Genomic DNA, 23,723 nt, shown 5'->3' on the forward strand with positions numbered 1-23,723 from the left:
AGTATGACTTAATTCACATTTTGTATCTGTGATTTATGTAAATACTGATGGGAAATTTGACATTTAGACTAATAGAAGATAACTCATTATTAGCTTTTTTAATAGAAAGACATTTCTTATATGGGCAGGAAATTGCCATAACACATTTACTGATTTATTGCAGTATTTTACTCTCAGATCTTCAAAACGAACTGTCGTAGCTCTTCACAGTTAATAGAATTTGAGGTTAACCGGAGCTATCACCACGGAAGAGGTAGGACAGCCCAGCGGACAACCTCCATTAACTGAGGGCGCTGCTTAAACCTGGCAACAGCTGCGTTTCTGGAGATCCAGGTAGGTTAATCTGATTTCTTTCTGTTTAAAGGAGGAGTTCCACAAATACACTAATATTGAAAGGAGAAACAACAAATCTGACAGTGGTCTTACATAAATCTCAATTAGTCCAGTAAGAATGATTAATTTGACCTCAGTGTGCTCAGAATCAGAGCAATCCTGGTTTCTTGTGACAGCTCTTAGGAATGGTATTCCTGGAGCGGCCCCTTGCTCATTTACTTGACATGTCTTTAGTTTGTCTGAGCGGTCAGTGAGGTTAAATTTATTTTACAGCTTTCTTTTCTATTACCTGTGTGGGTCAGTTACAAAAATGTGTATCGACCCGGCTTGTTAACGCGCACAAAGCAGTGCTTCCCTTTGACTTTGCCTGAAAGTGTTACTTGCGAGTTGGGTCCCCAGGCAAGAGGGACGTTTGTTCTTTCCTGGTATGAAACTTTTGACACAGCTCGTTTCCCCGGCAGTCTTCGCCCACGCCAGGGTCAGTTGATACTTGTCTCAAGTTCTGGTAGCAGCCGCCGCAGTCTGCCAGGCTTCTCTGGTGCTGGAAAGTTGGAAAATCCTCTGTGCCTTGCCAGCGTTCGCTGCCGCCCGCCGCTGCAGCACGAAGGGGCGGCAGGGGAGGAGGGCGACCTGCCCGCTCCCGCACCAGCCCTGCGCGGCCGGCGGCTGGATTCCGCCGAGTGACAGCGGGGCTGGGCGTACCCCGCGGGCCCGCCGCCGCCTCGCAGGGGTGCGGGCCCGGGCCTGGGCGCAGCCCGCGCCCCCGACCCCGCCGCCGCGGCCCGCCCTCCACAGCCCCTTTCCCCGCCCCTCGCCGCGGGCCCGCTGCTCGCCGGGCGAGATGCGGCGCCGGGCGCTGCTGCTGGCGCCGGGCCTGGCCCTCGCCCTAGGCCTGGCCCTGGCGGCCCTGGGCGCGGCGCACGGGCAGCACCGCGCCGACTACGACCGGGAGGCGCTGCTCGGCGGACAGGTGGGGGCGGCGCCTCCGGCCCCCGGCGGGGAACGGGACGGGACGCGGCGGCGGGCGGGAGCGGGCCGGCCAGGCCGCGGGGTGGACGCTTTCCGCCGCCCGTCGGGCTGGGCCAGCTCCGGGGCGGCCCCGGGAGCGGCGGGCTGACGCGCGATTCGCTCTGCCGCAGGAGGAGGCGGAGGAGTACGCGCGGCTTAGCCCGGCGGAGCAGCAGCGGCGGCTGAGGGCCATCGTGAAGAAGATCGACTCGGACGCGGACGGGCTTCTCACCGCGGGTAACGGAGCGGCCGGGCCGGGCCGGGCGGGGAGCGGGCCGCGGGCCTTGTCCGCGCCCTCAGGGGCGGGGGCGGGAACCAGTGCGCGCTCCCAGTGGAACCGCCGGTGACTCACGACAAACACCGACGCGCTTGCCCAGGGCGTTAGAAGCGCCCCCGCGCGCGCAGGGCGCCCCCAGCCCCTGCGGTGCGGTGCTGCGGTGGGGGGCGGCCCCCGACGGCCGCGGGGCGCCCGGGTGAGCGGGGCGCCGAGCTGCGAGTACGGGCTTTGCGCGGGGTCTGCGCCTTGCCGGGCTGGAGGCGCCTCGACTCGAGCGGATTCCTGTGTTTCAGACCCTGTTTGTGCAACTCGGAGGGCATGTTGGAGAGACAAAGGAAGTATATGGCGGCCGTAACACTGCGTGGTGACACAGGGGGATCGTGTGTTCGTTTCATCACGGTGTAGTGCCACATACCTCTTCTCGGACAGGCTTTTGTCAGTCAGACTTGTGAAGTCCCTGCTAAACTCCGGCCCTTTCTTTCAGAACACCATCATGATGCTTTCTTAATTTAATTTTAAAACTCATTACAAAAATGTACTTTTGTTGTTTGGCAGCGATTTTGAAAAAAAACCCAAGAGTCTCGCACAAGCACACACACAGAATTAAGTAATATTACAGAACTGGTATTAATATATCACATCTTCTCTCACTGTTAGCTTCCAAATGGAGACACCGCTAATAAGTAAAAAGTTCTCAAGCAGTGTTTGGCAATACACTGACAAATAACAGAGCTGAAAAAGCTTTGATGCCCTAAGTTTCTTAGTGTAAAAACACATCCCACTGTGAGTTTTCCTTTGGGAAGTGATGGTAAGGCAAGGTTCCATTGGACTGAAACCCAGGCACAATATATACTGTGAGGGTGGAGTACGGTTGAGATTTCTATACTTAAGGCCTCTTCCCTTCCAGCTTTCACACTGTGAACTGCCTGTTGTTTATTACAGGGATTAGCCATCCCACCAAATTTACACACTGTTTCAACTCTACACCATCAGATGCAGAAACACTGAAACAACTGCTGTTCATTAGTTTCAGCACATTATGTGAAAGACATTCAAGAGATATAGTTGATCTTGTCTTTAAAACCATATTTTGTCCCCTCACATAGAAAAATTCCTCCATCATTCATGTCCCAGTGAGCTAAATAAGGGTACTTTCTCAGCTGAAAACTAGTAAGACTCTTCCTTCTTACAGGCTTTTAGTGATCCAGTTCACTATATAGCTATGTGAACGCTACCTGTAATAATTTTTTCCTGCCACTTCCCGTGTGTATCAGAGGGACGCATCATGCTTTTTCTGGCAGCACCAGTAGAAGACAGATTAAAGTAACTGTAATTCTAGCCTAAGGATATCAATGGGGAAATGGTACTACAAAAGTAAACCCAAAGGCTGTAGCTGTGATCCATTCTCTCATTCAGTTAGCTTGAAAAAAGCCATAGCATGGAGGAAACGGATTGTTTTGCTTTTAACTAACTTCTTGCCTATATGGTTACATCTGAATTGCAGAGTACATTACAGACTGAATAGACCTGTGGTATCTTTACAGGTTTTATAGTGCAGATGATGCTGGTTTTATTTTATTATTTTTTTAATGTTTTCCACAGATGAGCTGAGCTCCTGGATACAGCAGTCTTTTAAACACTATGTTATGCAAGAAGCTAAGCAGCACTTCAATGACTATGACAAAGATAGTGATGGATTAGTGTCTTGGAAGGAGTATAATATGCAAATGTACGATCGTGTAATTGATTTTGATGAGGACACTGTCTTGGAGGATCAAGAAGAAGAATCATTTCGACAGGTAAAATGTTTCAGCATCAGTTTCTCTAAGCTTTATTTTGATGGAACAAGATGGGTAGAGAAACAGTAGCAGCTGGCACATGTTTTAACAGTTTCATCTATCTGGGATAGGGGAATAATTGAAGGAAAGTAATGGAGTATTAAAGCTGCTACAAACAAAACAAAGACAGAATGAAATTGTACCTCCCGAGTATATTTTGCTAGCTGAGCAGAGTATGTCTATTGACAGTCTTACCACAGAGCACTGTCTGCAGCCATCATCTTAAAACAAGATGGCAATCTATTAGATTAGGTCTGCAGCCTAACCAGTGTCCTGCCTTCAGCAGAGGCCAGTACCACTGGTGGTGGAGGTAAAGGAAATGCTTGTGCTCTTTAACCCTCTTTATTATACTGTTCTATCCACTTTTTCAGTTATTTCTCAAGTACCCGGTGTGGGGTGTTGCTATTGCCTGCTGTAGCATTTTCTGTCCGTTAGAGACCCATAGAGAAAGCAATAGCAATTCAGACATTTTCAGCAATCAAAATGCAACTCTGATGGCTAAAACTGTATGTATAAACAACAGAAGTTATGGATTGATTTAATGTATGCAAGCAGATACTTAAGAGTGGAAAGAGGCAAGAGAGACAGGGGGAAATGTTCACCAAGAATCACCACACTGCAAAACTTTTTTTCTTTCAAGTTACACATTTGTAAGTATATGTAAATATTTCCCAAAAAGAGAGTGACTATTCTGGCCTGAGGTTTTCTGTTGGTTTTTTTTTGTTTGTTTTGTTTTGTGTTTTCCCCCCTTTGAGGATTGCTTTGGCTGCTTTTAGAAAAGTAGTAGTAGATAATATAGGATCTTGGCAGAACTGAAGCTAAAATAGATAATGGACAGGGGATTTTACTCACTGAAAAATTGTAGCACCTTGGAGGTTGCTAATTACATAGCTTTTAAATAAAACCAGGCTTTAAATGGAACTACCAGTCAAAGTGTTGATTCCATGTTCGAGATACAGCCATTATAGATACACATGCTGAGCTAGAGCCTACTCACTTGCTTACGCTATACTTTTTGACTGCTTGCTAGGTTTTCATGCTTGCTGACTTCTTCAACATACATTGTAAAGAGCAAAATTAGCAGCATTGTACAAGCGTATGTCAGCCATCTTCAGCGTTTTCCTTACATTTGGAAATTGGTGATCCTGCTCTGATCAAAATGGAAGAGTTAAGACTACGGCATTGATTTAGAATTGTCATCAAGTAACCATGAATTTACCAGAAGGTGGCAGCCTTGTTAATCCTGTTTCAAAAAACAGACTTTCCCTCTGCAAGTTCATGTTGCAGCCTAATGCTTTCTGTAGTCAGTCCTTCTGAATTGCCTTCCTATTTAAACTCTCACCTAAAGTCAGCTTTTCTTCAAAAGTACATTTAATTATTTTGCAGAATAGTTAAGATCTTATACTTTATTTGTTACATGTTATGCTCTGTATTAATCAGGTTAGCCTAATTTTGAGAGAAGTGTCAATAAATAGGATATAAACTAGGAAGTACAATTTCAAATGGTTATTTTTAAAGCATTTGTGATCTGTGGTTTGCTGGCCACTCCCTTACCCAGATCAGAGTCACACTGGTGGCACAATGGGCTTAATCACAGGATTCCAAAATTTTTATAGTTCACATCACATGCAGTTTGAGTAGAGATCAGTTATCAATGGTGTGGGTCGTTACTTTGTCTGAAGAGACTGTATGAAATGAAACGAGAAAAGAAATACAATATTTTTCTACATTTGGAATACAGAAACAGGAAGTGCAACAACATTCAGAAATAAGAGCTTGCCTGCTTAGTGTGGATATTACTTATTTTGAAAAGGCATGCCAATATTTATACCTAAAATGGATTAGAGAAGTGACTGTGCTTTGAAATATGATCAGATGTAATGGGCAGCAGTCTTGTATTAAAAGAATCTGTCTAATCCTTCAGCACTTAAAATGGCTTCTGAAAAGACATTTTACATACATAATATTTCACGATCTTCTTTGAACTACAAACAGCCCTTGACAGAAATCAGATATGGATCCAGAAGGTTAAATGCCCTTAAAATTAAATTTTGGAATTTGTAATGGCTACTATTAATTATAATAATTATACTCCACTAGATGAGTTTGGGAATCAGTGACTTTTAGAAGAGGATGCATGTATAAAGACAAGGCTTCTTGGTCTTTTCATGTATTTCCCTTTTGTGTTTTTGAAGCCTTGCTGTGTTTTAAATGTCTCCTTAAATTGAAAAGAAAGTTTTTATGTGATTCTTAGAATAAAACTACCTCAATTAAAAATGCTGTCCTCATTGCTCTGGGTGAGCTCTTTGTAATGAAAATATAACATCAGTATAATATGAATAGGTAATGTGAAGCAATATTCTAATGGAGCTTACAGCCAGCTGCTAAAATGGTTTTCCTTTTCATTAAGTGCTCTAACTAAATATGTTTTCTAAGCTTCATTTAAAGGAGAAAAAGCGTTTTGAAAAAGCTAATAGAGATGATGTTCCTGATCTAAATGTGGATGAATTTGTTGCTTTTGAACATCCTGAAGAAGTGGAGTATATGACGGTAAGATTTAGAGTGTCTTTATCAGCCTCTGTATATAGATACAACATCTTGTTAATAAATGTGCTTTAGCCCCAGTACTATAGGAAGTGTGCTTTTGAGCAGTTAATGTGTATTGCTTTTACAGACCAAATTAAAAATCAGGTAGTGCATTGTGGATCCAGTGCTGGAGGTCAGGAGCTGGAGCAGTATTGAAATCTGTTTCAAGAACTAGTATTGCACAACTATCCCAGACTTTTGGGATGCCTTAACCATCTCTAAACTCTGGTAGGTTGGAAATACATCAGTGAGATTTTGACTTGAAGAAGTTTTGTGCCTATGTCAGAGTTCAGTTCCCATTAGGGGGACTTACAGGAAAGATTTCTCTGCACAGGAAAAGGGCCAAGTGCCGGTTACTCTCACTTTGCTTAAAGGGACACAGTAGACACTTTTCTGGCCAAAAAAAAAGAGCATTCAAGGCTGTATGAAGCTTTAATATTGACTGCACTATGGTCAGAGTTGGGGGGTTATTATCTCAGCCAGGAACACTTTGTCGCTGGTCATGTGTTTCAACACTGCTATGACTGTTGGTGTCATTCCAGCTCGGTACTGACACTTGACCTCAATTAAAAGTACATTGGTGCTTTTCTGCAATAGAGCTTCAGTTCTGGCTGTCTGATGCTGCAGAGCCAGCTGCCAGGAGGAGTGCCATGCAAACAGTGTCTCTGTTTGTGTTGACATAACTGTTGATTATGGACGAACAAGAAAAGACAGAACTGTGAGAACAGGCGCACTGGCTTCACTGGGAAACACAGGACCAGAAGACCAACCAGTTTTCCTAACAGTTTCTTAGAAGTTGAAAAAATGCAAATTAGTGAATATATCACATGCAAAAAGAACAGTGAAATGAGATGATACAGCTTTGTACAAATTCATGTGTCTCAGCTACTTTTCTATTTTTGAATTATGCTGAAGGATTCCAACACTGTACACCTTTCAGATTTGGTTTTCATAAGATCGGACATCCTAAACTCCTAAGAACACATTTGTTTTGTTGCACAAGAGCCAATCACTGGACTAGGCTGCATAAAACAGAAAAGCAGATTTGAAATGAGGGAGTCTTTACTTCAAAGAATACCTTATTGCTCTAAAATGATTTATTGCTGTTTCTCTTGATTGAAAGTTGCTAATTCTTCACAAACTGCTATTTTTGCTTTTTGTATATATACAAAAGGACTTTGTCATTCAGGAGGCTTTAGAAGAACATGATAAAGATGGTGATGGATTTGTTAGCCTGGAAGAATTCCTTGGTGATTACAGAAGAGACCCAAGTAAGGAAAAGGGGCTGGGGCATGAAGGAAGGAACAGACAAAAGCTTTTGGAATGGGGTGAATTGTATGCACCTTTATTTTCAGCTTCACACACCTCCACCTACAGGTTCTGAGTAACATTACCCTGTCTGTTAGAGTAATTCAGTTTCCTGGTACTGGGCATAGCAGCTCATTATTTCAGTCTGCCCTGTATGTATTTGGCAGTAGTTTGCGTATAGCACATTCCACTGTTTCCTTGCACGTTACGTATTGTTTTCCTAAAGACTGAAGCATGTACTAGGTATGCAGCTGAAATAAGATGCAGTTTTGCTAACTGAACACATCTGTGAAACCCGCCAGTATGAATGTAAGGTTAAACTTCCTGGGTCTTTTGTCAGCCTAAAGTGATAGCTGTTAGCTTTGCGTTAGAAGGATGGAAGCTCTGTGTGTTTCAGGAGGTGGAGGGGAAGTGTAAGGAGCCTTCTCACTGTACCAGATATCAAAAGGCTATTTGCTTTCACTTTTTGTTTTTTCCACGCTTGCCCTTCCTTAAACTTACCTATTCCTTCTTTAGCAAGAAAAAGAACACTTACCTGGTGTTTATCAATACTTTTCTCTAACTATGTCACTAATAGAGAAATATTTTATATGTTGTATTTTACTTGCTGCAAGATAAGGCAGATATATCCTCCAGTTCCAGAAAGACTGGTAGCTTGAGGCATCTGGAAAGTCTGCTTGGTCCTAAGGAGTGCTAGTTCTTAAGTGTGGATTAGCATGTTAGCAGGAGAAAATGTTTAAGCCACATGAGGATATGGAGAAATTGGGGAACAGTCAGTTTTTCATCACTCAAATCAACCACCTGGATTTTCACCTTTTATAACCATCTTTGTTTGCCAGAGCCAGTAAAACAATAGATCTCTGATGCAGCTGCAGGGTTCTTTATCTTTTTCCTGCTCTGCCTTGAAAAAAGCTTTTGCAAGCCAGTCTATCCAGATTTGTTGGAAAGGAGTCAAATTGTTGCTAGGGTCCTTGCAGTAATAGAGAAGATAACAGCTTTGTCATTAAAACTTGTTAGCAAGAATTCAGAATCAGCTATAATTGTAGAAAATACATCAACTTTTCTCCAAATGGCCATCTCTTCTGCAGAAAGCATTTGTACAGCACACTTTGAAATGACTAATAAACTACATGGTGGGTCTGATTTCATAATTGTCTTGTGGTTTTGGCAACAAATTGTGTATGGTGAATTGTGACGTTAAGAGATAATCTGCTTGCAAAGCTAGATGGTAGAAAGGGAAGAGAGAGACTTCAGTCTTTTTGTTCTTTTATAGTAGCAACCTAATTATTTTTAAACTCTTATTTATCTGCTTGCGATGCCAACTACTTTTGACTTTCATAACGTTTAGGAAGCCTTAATAACTATTCGTGCTTGTCTGCAGTGTCTATCAGTTTGATGAATGGCTTCTAAATTTCTTGAGTTAGAGACAAGTTTAAGGCTGCTGGCTAGGTTGCAGTATGCAATAGCAGTGCATAATAGAAAACAAGTATACAAATGAACAAATAAATAACAACAGTAAATGAAATTGCTTTGGATATATTCCAGTTATTTTAGAAAACAAAAAAATTAGACAGTAAACTAATTTGAAAGCCTGCAGTGTTGGCCTGAGACTGTTGAGCCTGCACTAATCAAGAGCTTTGCCTTCTCTGTTACCTGTCGCAGATGGACCTCCCTTGATGTTAAGGCAAGGGAATTGACAGTAGAATGTTACCAAAAACTTCGTATGGCCTTATAATTTCATGATCCCACATACTGAAAAACACTATTTATTTGCCTGCTTTTTGGGACACTTTAAGGCTTTTCCCTCCATTAAGTGCCGAGATGACCTGTGTCTGAGGCCTGTAGTACAGCTCATATTGCTGTCACATGGTACTGTCCACGTGCTATCTGCAACACGATTGCTTTACATTAATGGAGAGAGTAATCTTAACTTCGTCAAGACAAATACTGCAGATGTAAGATACCTATTCAGTGTTTTTCCTACTGATATATCAGCTGACCCAATAAGTAGGAAACCATCTCCTTGGCGGCACAGTCGATAGAAAGTATGCTTTCTCCACTATCAATTTGGGTAATTGTGGAGATACTAAAATAAACAGTTCAGTTGATGTTAAACCTTGAATTAAATGTCTGCTTAGTTCTACTGTAAATTTACAGTCTTACTATTATCTTAGCTTGAAAATCCTGTTTTATTCTATACAAATATTTTTTTCATATGTAGACAGATGCATTGATTTAATCTATTGGGACTGGTCTGTAAGGTTTGTCTTTGTGTAGTGAGATCACTTTCATATTAATGTTTTATGAGATTAAGTGAATTTGGTAAGGGCAAAAGGTGAAAACATCTGCTTTAAGGTAAAGAGTGGCTTTCAGTTTTACAAATGTGTCTTACTAGCTGCAAGGGAAGATCCAGAATGGATACTTGTTGAGAAGGATCGGTTTGTGAATGACTATGACAAGGATAACGATGGAAAACTGGACCCGCAAGAGCTGTTGTCTTGGATAGTACCTAATAATCAGGGTATTGCACAAGAGGAGGTATGTGTTTTGATTGCTGTTTAGATTTTAATTTTGAAAGTATCACAACAAAATGATAGATGCATTCAGATTTATCATATCTTAGTAGTTGAAAAAGAACATTTAGTAGATCTTTGCATGTATTTTTAACCTTGTTTCAGTTTGACAAAGAATGCAGGTCCTTGAACTGCATTAGGCAAATTTGAAGTTCCTATTAATTGTATGAACGTTTGTAAATTGGCAAAGTGCTTTTCTACAGGTTTAAATAGCTTATCTGGTTTGACTTAAAGGTACAGTGTTGTAATGGGTTATTTTTTCATTATTGTAGATAAATCTATTGAGATACACTACTAAAATAAGCTGTTGTATACTGACAGCATAGTTTTGAAACAAAAATTGATTGTGATTCTTCTGACTGCATAAATCACCATAATTTGTAGAACTAAAAACTTGTCTTTTCATAAGTACACGGAAATGGAAGCATTCCATGATTCAAGATGCTGTAATGCAAACTTTGGTGATGATAATTAAAATGGTTTAATCAGGGGTAGAACATCGTAATAGGTTTAAGTGGATTCTCATTTTAGCTGTCTGTATTTTTTTGTAGCAGGCAGTAGAAGCACTGAGTGTTCCAGAATAACCTGTTTCAGTAAGCACGCTTTACAGTCACGAACTGCAGCAGAGAGGATTTCTGCCTTTCCACTAGTAACTTTTTATCTTGATTGGTCCAAGTCTCTTTCCTTTGCACTGGAGGATTTTGGTGTTCAGAATGGCAGGAACAACAGGTCTTCCCATGCCTCCATAATGCCTAGTAAAGAGGGGAGATGCTTTGTGCCAAATAGTATAGCTTTTCTGCTGTGTTGGAGCATCTCGTTACTGAGGTCCCACCTCTTCCTTTTCAGCTCTGTTGATGACAGAAAAAGCAATGTGGCTAGCACACAGCACTGGGAGCTCACGTATCTAACCTTGTAGGAAGCTAAGCTGTTAAGTTGCTCTAGTAATATTTTTGTAAATGTGGATCTGCAAGTCTTTGCACAGACTTTTAACGTCTGACTCTTGAGGCTGGCTGGTTCCTGTTTTGCAGAAACAATACTGTTCTGACATCGGCTCTGGATGGTGTTGAGTCTATTCATACCTGTGTTGGCTTGGTTGGTTGGTTGGTTGTTTTTTTAGCAGTTCTTTGCTATTTATTCAAATTTTAGCTTCGAAGAAATCTTTTTTTTTTCTTTGTTTCTCTAATGTGCTGTTATTTTTCTTCAGTTAATATAAGGGCTTAGCATCATCACCTGTCCTAAAGAGAAGGTAGCATTGACTTAAGTCATAAACTGCTGCTTGAAAGCTGAATATTGCAGTTGTATTTCAGCATTTCAAAAACAACTTGAGAAACCTGGTAACTAAATAACATAACAAGAGAAAAATTACTATGCATTCCATTTACAGGAATTATTATATGTTTACCAAGATGCTTTGTTTTAATAAACTTTTAGTTTTTACCATGCAGAGTGCTTTTAAGATCTGCTTGGCTGACATTAGTCCCTGTTATTTTGTTCAGTCCTTTTTTGGTGGTGTAGTCAGCTTAAATGTAGGTAATAGTTAATTTTTAACAAAAATCACTAAGCAGTTACACGGAACCAAACCAATCAGAAAAAGTAGGAACAGAAGGATTCTCTAAATCATTGTATTAATAGATGTTTAGCAAAGGAAAAAAAACCCACCCATGTAATACTGGCTCCTCTCTTTCTCAGGAGTAATAGATGGGATAGAGCTGCTGTACTAGCTTGCTAGCTTTCAGCTGTGTGGTACTTGTGAATAAGCTGCAGCTGAAAAATTGTGCACTTGTTTTCTTGTTTTACTGCTGAACTTCCTTTTATAATACATAAATAAGCAAAGATCTGGGAATTATTTTAACTTGCAGTTTCATTTGACAGTCACGATTTAGTATTTAAAAGTTTTTCAGAAAAGCAGGCTTTTACTTTCAGCAAATGAGGGAAAACATGAATTGCTACCCAAAGTTGAAGTTCCTATGCATAGATGGCTCTCTTGTCCACTGTTGAAGGTAGAAAACCCTTTTTCATGATGCACATCACATACTTTCTAGTTACATTTTAATGATGAATTACAGCCATGGAGCATTTTTTTTGCAAATCGTAAATAGACAGAGAATATCCAGCTACAAATCTCTGTCTGTCCTTTCTTGTTTTGGGTTTGGTTTTTCTTAATATGCACATATGGTGGAAAAGTGTCTCCAGACATTCAGGGAATAGAACATGGCTTAGCACAGCAGATGCCTCCAGAGTGGAAAGCAAGCATGCCTACAGCTTAACCTGTAAGCAATGCTTATCTTGTCAGACACAGAGTAAGAATGTGACTGAGATAACTGGTGCACACTTCTGAAAGAGGATGCTCATCCCCAGTGCAACTTAGATAGACAGATTTTAAACTCCTTGTAAAATAGAGTGTAGATTTCACAGAAATCTAATATCTTTCGTTACACAGAGTGTGCTGGATTCTGTTAGTGAGGGACAGAACATGTTAGATGCTGCCTGCAAGGAAGGAGAAGGTTTGTATGCTTACTTGAAGACTGTATTAGCTCAAATCCTAGTTGAGGTCCCACACATCAAGGACTTGCTGTCATTCAGTGCCTGAACGTCCAGAGGGGCTCTCTGAAAACACAGGGGCTCTAGCTGACATGCTAGCTTACATTTTCTGCAGATGATGCACTGAAGACAAACATGTACTGCACTCACCCGTGGATTTCAAGGACAAGGGGCTGCCAGGAAGATGATTAATCTTTTCTGGTTTAATACTGTCTTCTGCCCTCGAAGTAAAGCTATGGGTTTGACGTTGATTTGTTGCTTTAGAATTGATAGTGAGGGTAGAGGTTTAATACTATGATTTTGCCACCAAATAAAAGAGGCCAATGGAAAAAAACTGAGGAAGGAAAGGCTCTTTGCTGAATGTAAAATCTTGCCTAGCTTGTTACAAATAGTAGTGGTGTGGCAAGACTTTGACAAAGCCATTCTAAAAGCATTATTTATAAATGCTAGTATCTATTAACTGTGCACATGGTGTTCCATTTATTTTAAAGGCTCTTCACCTTATTGAAGAAATGGATTTGAATGATGATAAAAAGCTTTCTGAAGCAGAAATTCTTAAGAACCAGGATTTGTTTCTTAACAGTGAAGCGACGGATTATGGTAGGCAGCTTCACGATGAACGTTTCTATCATGAAGAACTTTAGATTATTTATTTTGTAATCGGTTTTTCTTCCCTTTCTTTCATTTGGAGCTTTTGTTAAAAGCCCCTGTGAGCTATGTTGCAAGTTTTATGCTGTAATTACAGTACACTAATATTTGTGTAAATAATGTGCATTCAAAACTTAATTGCCCTCCTGCAGACTTCCTTGGGCCTCTTCTGGCCTTCAAGATTAATCTTACTTAGTTCCAAAATAATATTGTGTTGGGAAATAAATTACTCCAGGGGTAGTACTGTATCGTGAAGAGTTGTTCTGTGGTACTTGAAGAAAGTGGAGAATCTAAATGGTTCTGAAAGAATGCAAAACGTAGTATAACTTGAGAGACTACTATTTTTTCTAATTAGTATAATTATGGTGGGGAGTGGGGAAGATGGGGGGATGTTTAGAGTCAGTATTAACTGTGTTTTATTTAATACGTTTGGAGAAACACTTAGATTAATGCCTCAATTGTTTAAGAGGTTTCAACTTAAATGGTTTCTATAAAGTGTTTTATTGTATCATAAGACTTGCTATTTTTACATCTATAGACAATACTTGTTTTTAATGTACAATTCTACAGCATTAGCAATAAATGGTATTTTACAGTGTTGAGACTCTCTTCATTTGTTGGATTAAAACTTAAAATATTCTGTCTTTCTGTGTTTGTCCATTTATTAATTACTGTGGGCCACCTATAACAACTCTTGAAACGTGAACAGTGTATGCAATGTACATAATGTACAATGGCAACATTCTTGGCTTTTATAAACCAAAGACATCATCTCATACAGATGCCAAAGAAGATTCAAAAAAAGCAACATGCATTTAGCACTTTCTGGACAAGTGTGCAAAAACAATTGTGTTTGGGGTTTTTTTTATTTTGCAAGATATGGAACTCCAAAGCACCAAGGTATTATATAGTATTTGTAGTAATAAACTCTGAAAGTCAGCTTTGGTTGAGAGCTCCACAATTACCATTCATGAAAGTGAGTACTGTCCTATTAAGTGATTGATTGACATGGTCTGAGAGGTTAATGGCATGGCAGAATAAATTTAGGAAAGTACATATATTTGCTTTTTATCTCACAGAAAGTCACAGAAATTAGCTGAGTATTCTAAACAAAGACAGCCTTGAAGAACAGGTAGTGTAGAGTGTATTAGGCTTTTTTTTGATTCCTAGGTAACTAGCTCCTGTAATGCTCTTGCAATGTTCTTCTTGACTGATGTTTTCCTTCCTGCCAAATTTCTTTTTCTTGAGTGAAAGCAGTTAGTTCTGCCTTTGTTTTTTTCCCAATATATCATCTCTTAATTATTCTCAGAATAAACAGACATTTCCTTTTGACATAAGTTATGAAGTATCACCATTAGAAGGCGAGCAATTTTGATTCAGAACAAAAACTACATATACTTCTACTGTATATTTTTAGGTATCATAATGATAGACATGCAAAATGCTTTTTCAGTATTAGTGGTTGGGGTTTTTTCTACCCATAGTTTTTGGTTTAGTTCCTGGGAATATGAGTACAACTATTGCCGTGGTGGTGGTGGGATCTGATGTAAAAAAAAAAAAGAAGTCTAATTAAATCCAGTGTGCTTAGGAATATTAAAACAGTTGCTGTCGTCTTTGAAATATACCCAGAGTTGCCCATTTGTTATTATTCTTTATGGCATTTTTAAACGAGTCTTAATGACGTATTCAACTGCATATTTAGTATTAAAAATCTTGTCATCAACTTGAAAGTTCAACTTCCAAAACAAGGAGAAAAAAATAATGCCTTTGGAAGGATGCCACTATCCTTTGCATTTTACTCAGCTCCAAGTCATTTGCTGAATTGCAATAATTTGCATAAACCAAGAATAAGAAGTGGTGTAGTAAGACTAGTAAAATACCAAACAGCATAGCAGGGGTCCTCGAACTTTTTAAACAGGGGCCGGTGTGTGGATGAAGTGGCAGGCAGTCATCTGCAGCTGCTTGGTTCCCCCCCCCCCAACCCCCAGCGGGGGGGTCTGTAAATACCGGGGGCCGGATTGAGGACCCTGGGGGGCTGTTATCCGGCCCACGGGCCATAGTTTGAGGACCCCTGATTTATACATCGACATCTTGGAGGCTGTGCCAAATACCCAATTTACTGCTTATTTTAATATTTTTGTAAGCCAATCGTGAGAGGCATTCTTAAAGCTTAGCTCACTGTAAGACAGAACTAGAACTACAGCTTCTGTTGCTTTGCAGCTCTTAATGTAATTTTATGGGCACTGAAAATGTACTTCAAAAGAAAACAGTAAAATCGTTAATGTAACCAAAATGTAGATTTGGAGAAATGCTAAGCTCAGTCCTTTAATAATGCTGTATTCTGTTGAATGTTTCTGTAATTCCTAGAGCAAATTAATCTAGACTTCTGATTTCTGATAATGTTTTTAAAGTTAGGCTTCTTTCACTTTAGGGTTAGAAGCTTAACAGTGCTTTCACAATCTTAGAAAGATTCGTGGCTTTTGATCGTTCAGTGTTCAGGTTGCGCAGATTGGCAGCCCACCACTTACATTCAATGATTTCCATCCAAGTATTCTACCCGAGCGTAGCTCCAGGATTGTCAGGGTTCTGCACTGACAGTCTCTTACCTAGTGTTTTTTAACTCTACTGAGAAAAAGTGCAATGAAGCAAAGTAGCGCTTACAACTGATGCACTGTAGATAGAAATTAAATAGAAACCTTAGTTCTAAGGAGTCAGAGTAGAGATTTTCAGCACTCCAGTGTGGCATATTTTGTTCTATGTATTTATAGAAGGAATGACTAGTACTGAATCGGGGATTACCAGAGCCTGTGAAAGTCACGCACAATAAAACTCAGGTTAGCCTAGTCCTTATGTTTGCTGTTGGCCCTATTCTTTGTAGAAAATTCAGAGCTTCCCTGTTCGGTGAAGGCTGAGAGCAGTGTCTGGTAGCTCCCTCCCCTCTGCCAAGTTTTACAGAAGGTTTTCCACAATATCCAAACTTTGAAAAAGTAAGAGTGTTTGTGCCTGGTTTCTTAGGGACATAACGCCTTGGCAGTCTCTCTGTGTTCCTATCCACCCCACTGCTATTGGAACTTTGATTCTTCTCTCATTTTCTTGCCAATCACAAACCTAACCAAACAACAAAAAATAATGAGGTTGTAGGGATGTTTTGGAAAGCAAGAGCAGATTCAGCTAATGCTACATTTCAACCCAGAATCCCCTTTTTGAGGAATGCGATTGTACTCAATTAAACAGCACAACTTCTACCTGTGGAAGTTTTATGAGCACAGTTCAGGTTCTGGTCAGTTGGAACAACTCAAAACAGTCAGTCTGAAGAAAACCAGAAAGTTCAAACGCAGAATTGAAACCATAGCTTTGACTTGCGGGGAGAATAAAAAGAGAGATGGTGAAGGTTAAGTGTCACATTTTCTTTGTTAATACACCGTGGTTTACGGTGAGGAGGCATCCTTCTTCAGCATGTTGTGCTGAAGGTCTCTGATCTCACTGTGTAAGCAGCATAATGTAGAATATTCCTAATTCAAATATTAAGGCTAGTAAAAGCACTTTGTCTCCATGTAGTAACCACTCAGGTTTCTTAGAGACTGAGCATTTTTCTTGGTGAGGTAACCTCATTCTCACCCTCAAAATTAGTTATCCCTGTTCAGGGGCAGTCCCCAGCTCAGTGGGAATATGCATTAGGATGGTTCCTTGATCATTCTTCCATGATGTCTAAGTGAGAGAGACTTTCAGAGGAACAAATACTGACTAAACTCAATGAAGAGAACAAAATTCTTCTGTTTGTTCCAAAATCCTTCCATTTCTAAAATCAATGATCTAGCAAAATGTGATTTCTAAACATGTCAGGTCAGGTGACAAGGGCAAAGGGAGACTAATATGACAGCAAGTAGATAAAGTATCAATGTTACAGAGCTTAGATTTGCAAAGGTTTCCAGAACATGAAGCAGCTCATCCATTTAATACTACAAAACCCCATCCTACCAGAAGCACAGTTATCTCAAGGAAAGTGGGTGGGTGACAGAACAAGGAAAAGTACATTGCTGGTCTGAAGAAGCCAGACTCCTCAGAGGTGCACAACGAAGGGAGAGGAGGCAATGGTCACAAGTGCCAGCAAGAGAAATTCTGACTAGATGAAAATGTCACGGTAGTGGTGGTTAAGCAGTGAAATGGGCCCAGAGAGGCAGTGGAAGAATTTCTGCCCTGGAGATAGTTGGAGCTCAAAAAGGACCTGGGGAACGTGATTCATCTTTGATGTTAGCCCTGCTTGGTGCCAGAGATTGAAGTGGAGGCCTGCCTTGCACGGACCAGGAGGCACAGATAATCCTCTTCAAAGTGATCCTGTCTAAACAATTTGGCAACACATGTTTGTTTTTTTCTATATTGTAAATTATTTTGAGGATGTGGCATTTCAAACTGCAAGCTATCCTTTCCTCTTCTGTCTTAAAAACCCCAGAGCTTGCTAGAAGTAACAAGAAAAACCTCTCAGGTGGAAACTGATCTCAATATTGGTTTTAAAGTAGCAGTTATTCTTGTTACATGTATATTGTATATGTATATAAATACACCTTCTCTATACAGAGGGTAGTGCCCCATGTGAAGTGCTTTGTGTCCTACTTACAAGAGGAAAAGTCACATTAAAGGGTAATTCCACAAGAATTTGGTCCTTAAAGCAGTATCCTTTGTGCTGCATAAATGCTGCTCACATGGATGTATACCAATGTCTCTGAATGAAGGCGCAGGGAAATACTTGTTCATGAAGAATGCTATTTTACCAGCCTCGCTGATCTATCAAAGCAAAAAGAAAGAAGCTGAAAAAACAATCCACAAGAAATTCGCTATAAATAAAAAGTTACATTGTTTTGAGAAAGCCGGAGATAAACCTTTCTTTTGAGAGTGTAACAGTAGAAAACCAAGACTGAGCAATGTTAAACATCAGGCATAATCACTCACCTAGCTGAAGTGTGATTCAGCTGATCAGCATTTCTGCATTTCAGATTTGCAAAAAGCACAAATGCTACAAATGCTTTTACCAGTTCCCTGTTCCTCTTTCTAGCTATCGAGGTAGGACTATGGCAAAATATCTGAGAAGGTGTTTTCTCAAACAGGTAGAGGATTACAGTGCTAACTAGTTTGTCTGAACTGTGTTAAGTTACATTTTCTCTGGCAATTAAAACAAATAGACTTTAATATTTCAGGCTGTTTACAATCATAAACACGCAAATAATTTATCTAAAAAAGTTGTTTTTTAAAGATTCTTTTAAAAGATCTTTCAGATGTTCACTGTTGACTTGCTCCAGTTTTGCATTTCTACTGAGAAAAAAAATAATTACGGAACAATGGGTGATGTTTCTAAATGAGGAAATGTGCAGAATATTTACTAAAAGCTGATGAAGGCATCTAAACTGTTGCCTCCCATGATGCTAAACAATTCACTGCGTTACTGAAGAAGGGACATTTTGTACAGAGACAGACCTGCTGGAAACGGTACATTTTGGACAAAGGTCCAATCGTTTGAGCTCAGCTGAAAATGCCATGATTCTGCACAAAGCATACTGGTGTCTTTGCAAATGCCAGTCTGAACAGCTGTTGCCTATGTGCGTACCCCCGTAGTATCAATCAGGTAAGATGATTTCTTTGCAAAGCATATCCTGAACTTCTGTCAGTTTCTGTGAATGTGAAGCCTGCTTGCTTTCTAGAATTCAGAGTAATTTCTGAGAAGTGGAAACCTCTTCAGCACTGCAGGCATTGCCTACTTGGCTAATGAATATGCAATGCTTCCATATGAATAGTGATTTCCTTTGAAATAATGGGGTGGAGAAAGCCAGTATATTGGTAAAATGCAAGACATTAGAGAAATAAAAAACATCTTTCTGCGGGTACCTAAAATTACGAAAAGAAGGGGAGATAGAAACCCAAATCCTTTTAATTTTCTCTTTCACAGAGTGGATGTACTTCTCTCCAAAGAACTACCAGTTACTGTTCGTGTTAAGCCTCCTCTGACATTGCATTTTCCCAGTTTCTCTTCTTTTTTTGTCTTTGAAACACTTTCAGGGGTAAGGGTGGTAGCTAACCATGGTTAAACATGTACCAAGCACAAAAAGACCCCACATTTCTGCGATACGAACAATAATTTTAGGATATGCAGGGTATCATGGTGTTCATTTTAGAGGAAATGCATTCATGTGCTTCATAAGTATGGTGAAGACCACAGTTACCTTTCGGGTAAAACATCAGGGGCTGGGTTTTCCCTGAAAGGAAGGCCTCTGTTGGAAACCACTGTGAGATGCTAGATACTGGTTAGGAATGCACTCTATGCAATTACTCTTTGTTAGTTGTCAATTTTACTGAAGCAAATGCCAGCAGGACTGTCTTGCACTGTGAAACGGTGCTTCTGGAAGGGTGTTTGAATAGTTCCTTCTAAAAGAAGCAAAGGGAGTGTGTCTGAGAGCCGAACAGAGCTGATGTCATAGGGTCTGGAGCATATTGAATCGGCTTTCAGCCAGCAGCCATAGATGGGTTCAGAGGAGTTTCTAACAAATCAAGCTGGATGCTCTGAGGCTGCTGTTTCTGTTTCCATGGGAACAGAGATTGCCTTCTCACAGAAGGCAAGGTGATTTAAGAAATTTTAAATTGGCACGATTGTGGATAATTTGAAAGACCCTAACATTTCTCACACTGAAGCTCAGATAGCCATTTGTATGGAAGTAGAAATGGCACGTGCAGCTAACCAGCTAAAACACTGTGTATTTTAGTTGTGGTTTTGCTCTGGAAGTGGCTTCATTGCTGTTGGTGTCTCTAGGCTTTAGAACTCAGTAAGATACCAGAGGCTGGACTGTTTAAATTTTGAACATGACTGTGTTACAGCAGGTGTTGTGAAGCCGTATCTGTTAGATATAACTGTTACAGAGGCTTGGAAGGACTGTGGAAGTGCCTTCTATTTTCCATTTTCATTTCACAATGATCCCAAGGGACCCCAATATACCCTGGGAATCTTGACAAATACAATGACCTGAGTATTCAACATCCCTCTATATGCTGTCTTAATACTTTTCATAGACTTCCTCATCCTATTTCTGTGTAGACTAAAATGTAGACTCCATCAGACTGCTCAAAATCAGAAACATGACTGTAAAGAATGTCTTGCTTGAAGCCCTGGATGAGCACCGCCCTGTTTGTAGACACTTCATATTTTAACTACTGTCAGGTCCAAACCTGCCACCCAAACCCCAAATAAAAATCTTTGCTCAAAGCAGTATGCTGTTACTAAAAACAAAATGGCACTTCCATTCTGACGCAGATCAAAATTTGAAGGGTTTTAATATGGACTTTTTTTTAAATCACTTTTCATCACTTTCCACTAGAGAACAGATTCAAATGATACGTTCTGCTGCCAAACAAATTAATTACTGGAATACCCCCCCCCCCCCGTACTCTGGCCTGGAGACTGATTCTTGGTCTTACCAAACAGAAAACCTGATTTTTAGCCTTTCAGAGTAGTGGTGGGAAGGGGCTGCAGTGGCTGTTGGGGATGTGTTATTGACACTTCCAAACTTGCGGGTGGAGCTGTATGTGAAGATCAGATGAAAAGCCGCATTAAAAGGGTGAGGAAGGGGAATTGGAAGGCCCTGCGGTTTCCAAAGCATCCAGCCTGTCAATAAGCAAGTAAATGAACAAGTGGCTGATCACTTGTCATTGCCAGCCTAGTCCCACGCGCTACAATGACAAAAGTCTAAGCCCCTTGCCCACTGAAAGTGCTTCTGCTTGGCACAAATGTATCTGCCTAGCTTTTGTAGGGGAAAACATCATGAAGTTCAGGGTGATCTCAGTAGTTAGCAGTGTTGTCAGGTTCCCTGATTTTGGTGCCCTTCCCCCAGCCCCACAGAGCCCCCTCCCTCCCAGGCTCAGCCTTTCCAGCCTTGTGCAGCTCAGGCCGCTCACCCAGTGTGAATCCAGTCATGAGACACAGCATTTAAGAACTGGCTGGGTGCTGTGTTGTTTCGTTTGTTTGTAGAGGATGGTTTGGGGAAGATTCCTTCTCCAGGTGCAGCATTCAGCATGACAGTTTTACAGAAGACTCGCAAGACTATCTTGATACATGCAGTTGGGACAGGGACTAAGACACATTTCTGGAGAGGTCGGGAGGCTGGTGTGTCTCTGAAGCAAGACAGCCTTTGGGAACTGCTATTTCTGGGTACTATTTCCAGCTCTGCTAAACAAGCTCACAACAAGCAATTGCATCCTACAGACTAGCAGTTGTAGTAGATCAGCTCAGTATAAATTTAGTAGATGTCCACTGCAAGGTATTAAGGTATTATTTGGTGCTTTGGCTTATGGGAGAAAAGGAAAATAATCCTTTACCAGTTTTCTTGAACCTGGTCACGGCCAGCGCAGCAGGCAGGTACGCCCGCGGCTCTGCAGAGAGCTCCTTACCAGCTGCGGAGAGAGGTTGTTATACCTTGGCCAAGCAGAGGTGATGCTGCTGCATGCAGAGGAACTGAGCAGTGTGGGCTCATGGATTCTGTGGCCGGTGCTGGTGCAATGGGCTGACGACACCTTACTCCCACCTCAGCTGCTGCAAAGGACAACCACCTGGAGAAGACTCCCTGAAGAAGGAACCCCCTCCCAGGTCTTCACTTCCAGGGCTGTCATATTTGCCGGGACTGCTTGCTGTAGCTTTCAATTTCTTCAGCTGCAAAACTGAGGTAATTTTCTCCCTCTTCCACAGCCCTGCAAAGCCTGACCACCACTGCAAGGCACAGCACCCTCTGGATATAATCCAGCAACACTGGGATGCGTGAGCAGTGATGGCTCCACAGGAAGCATTGCCCAACAGCTCTGTTTCATCAGAGCCGGGGGCTACAGCTCACACCAGCTAATGTCCGACAACAGCTCATCAAAATAACTGAACTAGAAACATGGCTGATGCAGGCTCTTCTGCAGCCAACGGTAAGAGACAAACTCATCGGCAGCACAAAGACTGCCCAGGCTTAAAGTACGTAGGGAGGCATCCCTGGCTGCTCCTCAGGGAGGTGACCCCGCTACACCAGCACTGTTGGGAGGGACAGACACAGGCAGAGCTCAGCGTGAGATTCAATCAAGTAATTGGCTGTTTGGTTGGGGCCAAACTAAAATAATGAGAAAGTAGCATATCACTTTGGAGGGCCAAAATGCATTTGATGCATTTTTATGAACCCAAACAGCATCAAAGCTATCCATTTCAAAACAGCTGTAATTCGTAAATACTAAGAGGAAACATTTAGTTTTAAACATGTAGAAAGACAGATAAAACATTCTTTTTTTTTTTTTCCTTACAGATCAAGCATTATGAAGTGTCCATGCCCTCAAACTACATTTTTTCAGGGAATTTTCCCTTCTGTAAGAAAGCTTCACTCATTCTGCCTCAGCACCCTCTGCAAGTGAATCCTCACATTTCTCCTTCTCCCCGTCTCACACAATGCTTTTCCCTGCTGCTTATGACAATCAAAGCCGCTGTGCAGCTCTGGCCCTGCAAACTCTCTCTTTTGCTCTCCTTTGCTTGCGCTTCATTTTTCCCTTCAAAGTCTCTGCATGCTCTTGGGCTTCTTCAGACCACCAGGAAGGAAACTTGCCAATTCTCCAAAATGCCACCTACCAATTGCTTAGGGAGTGACTGCTGGTAGCTCTGGCACCAGCTGCTGCATTGCTCTCTGAGCAGACCTCTGTGTCCCGCTGGAGCTCGGTGAAGTTGCGCGACTTCCTCGCTATGGAATAATCTGCTGGCATGGCTGGTGCTGCAGGGGCAGTAAGAAAAAAGTGACACCCGGGCATCAGGAGCAATATTAATTAGCTATAGCAAAGTCAGGCCTGATGTGTTCTTGCTGTGGAAGGACACATTTTTGCACAGGCAACCATGATAGGGAGGTTTTTTCTTCTTTTTTCCTACCCTCTGAAAATGCTAGTGAGTATTTAAAAACACATATTTAAGAATCCTTAAAACATTCCAAGGAGGCAAACAGAGGCAACCTCACCTGTATGACCAGTAATTTGAAGATGGTTTCATGGAAGTGTTAGATGTATTACCTCATTATCAAGTATTTACAGCTGCATTGTAACAGATCGGTTAGCTTATTTAACCAGCTGCCTGAAACCCTGATGTCAGGGCACACCGGGTGTGGTGCTGGGCGTGCTGCCAGTTCAGGCATGTGTGAAGCTTCACTTCAGGTCCTGGTGCTAAAAAACTCTTAGTTCTCTTATCAAGTTTTTTAGGAGTTTGGATCGTCCAAATTTCTCATATCTTGCTTATTCATATAAGAATTTGCGTGAGGGCATGCAAATCAGAAATTTTCTCTCTCTACAGGCATTCAGGTATCTGAAAGTGTGCTGACACCTGCATGCTTTACAGTGTTCTTAATTTAACCAGAGTCTTGAAAAGCTTTGTCGCTTGCAAAATGCAACTTTGAGCTACGCTTCCCATGTGCAAATACATGGGCACCTGCCAGCCCCAGAAGGTACTGGAGAAATGTGGCACATACGTTTCTTTTGCTGCTTTTTCTTTTCTGTGTAAGACCACAGTGCTATATGATAGTTTGTGATTTCCTCCATAGCTTATCTCTTTGTATTGTGCTGTTTTCCTTT

The 23,723-nt window shown here is 41.2% G+C and overlaps 2 protein-coding genes across 3 annotated transcripts in view; both read left to right on the forward strand.

The window, feature by feature from the left end:
- Nucleotides 1–934: 934 nt before the first annotated feature.
- RCN2 (reticulocalbin 2) lies at nucleotides 935–13,756 on the forward strand. Of its 2 annotated transcripts, none has more exons than XM_055715706.1 (7): nucleotides 935–1,303; nucleotides 1,473–1,578; nucleotides 3,221–3,417; nucleotides 5,893–6,006; nucleotides 7,217–7,313; nucleotides 9,746–9,888; nucleotides 12,956–13,756. In XM_055715706.1, exons 1-7 carry the CDS (start codon nucleotides 1,175–1,177, stop codon nucleotides 13,106–13,108), a joined length of 939 nt encoding a protein of 312 aa, XP_055571681.1. In that variant the 5' UTR covers nucleotides 935–1,174; the 3' UTR covers nucleotides 13,109–13,756. The 2 variants fall into 2 exon arrangements, with proteins under 2 accessions (XP_055571681.1, XP_055571682.1); XM_055715707.1 differs by having other exon boundaries at nucleotides 5,905–6,006.
- Nucleotides 13,757–21,837: 8,081 nt separating this feature from the next.
- The window catches only part of PSTPIP1 (proline-serine-threonine phosphatase interacting protein 1), a 54,798-nt gene continuing 52,912 nt past the window's right edge, over nucleotides 21,838–23,723 (forward strand). The window contains exons 1-2 of the mRNA XM_055715703.1: nucleotides 21,838–22,055; nucleotides 22,424–22,484. The gene's annotated coding sequence lies outside the window, so the exon portion shown is untranslated. The remainder of the gene's footprint in view (nucleotides 22,056–22,423; nucleotides 22,485–23,723) is intronic.

Source organism: Falco cherrug, chromosome 7 (genome assembly GCF_023634085.1).
Source record: "Falco cherrug isolate bFalChe1 chromosome 7, bFalChe1.pri, whole genome shotgun sequence".
NCBI lineage: Eukaryota > Metazoa > Chordata > Aves > Falconiformes > Falconidae > Falco > Falco cherrug.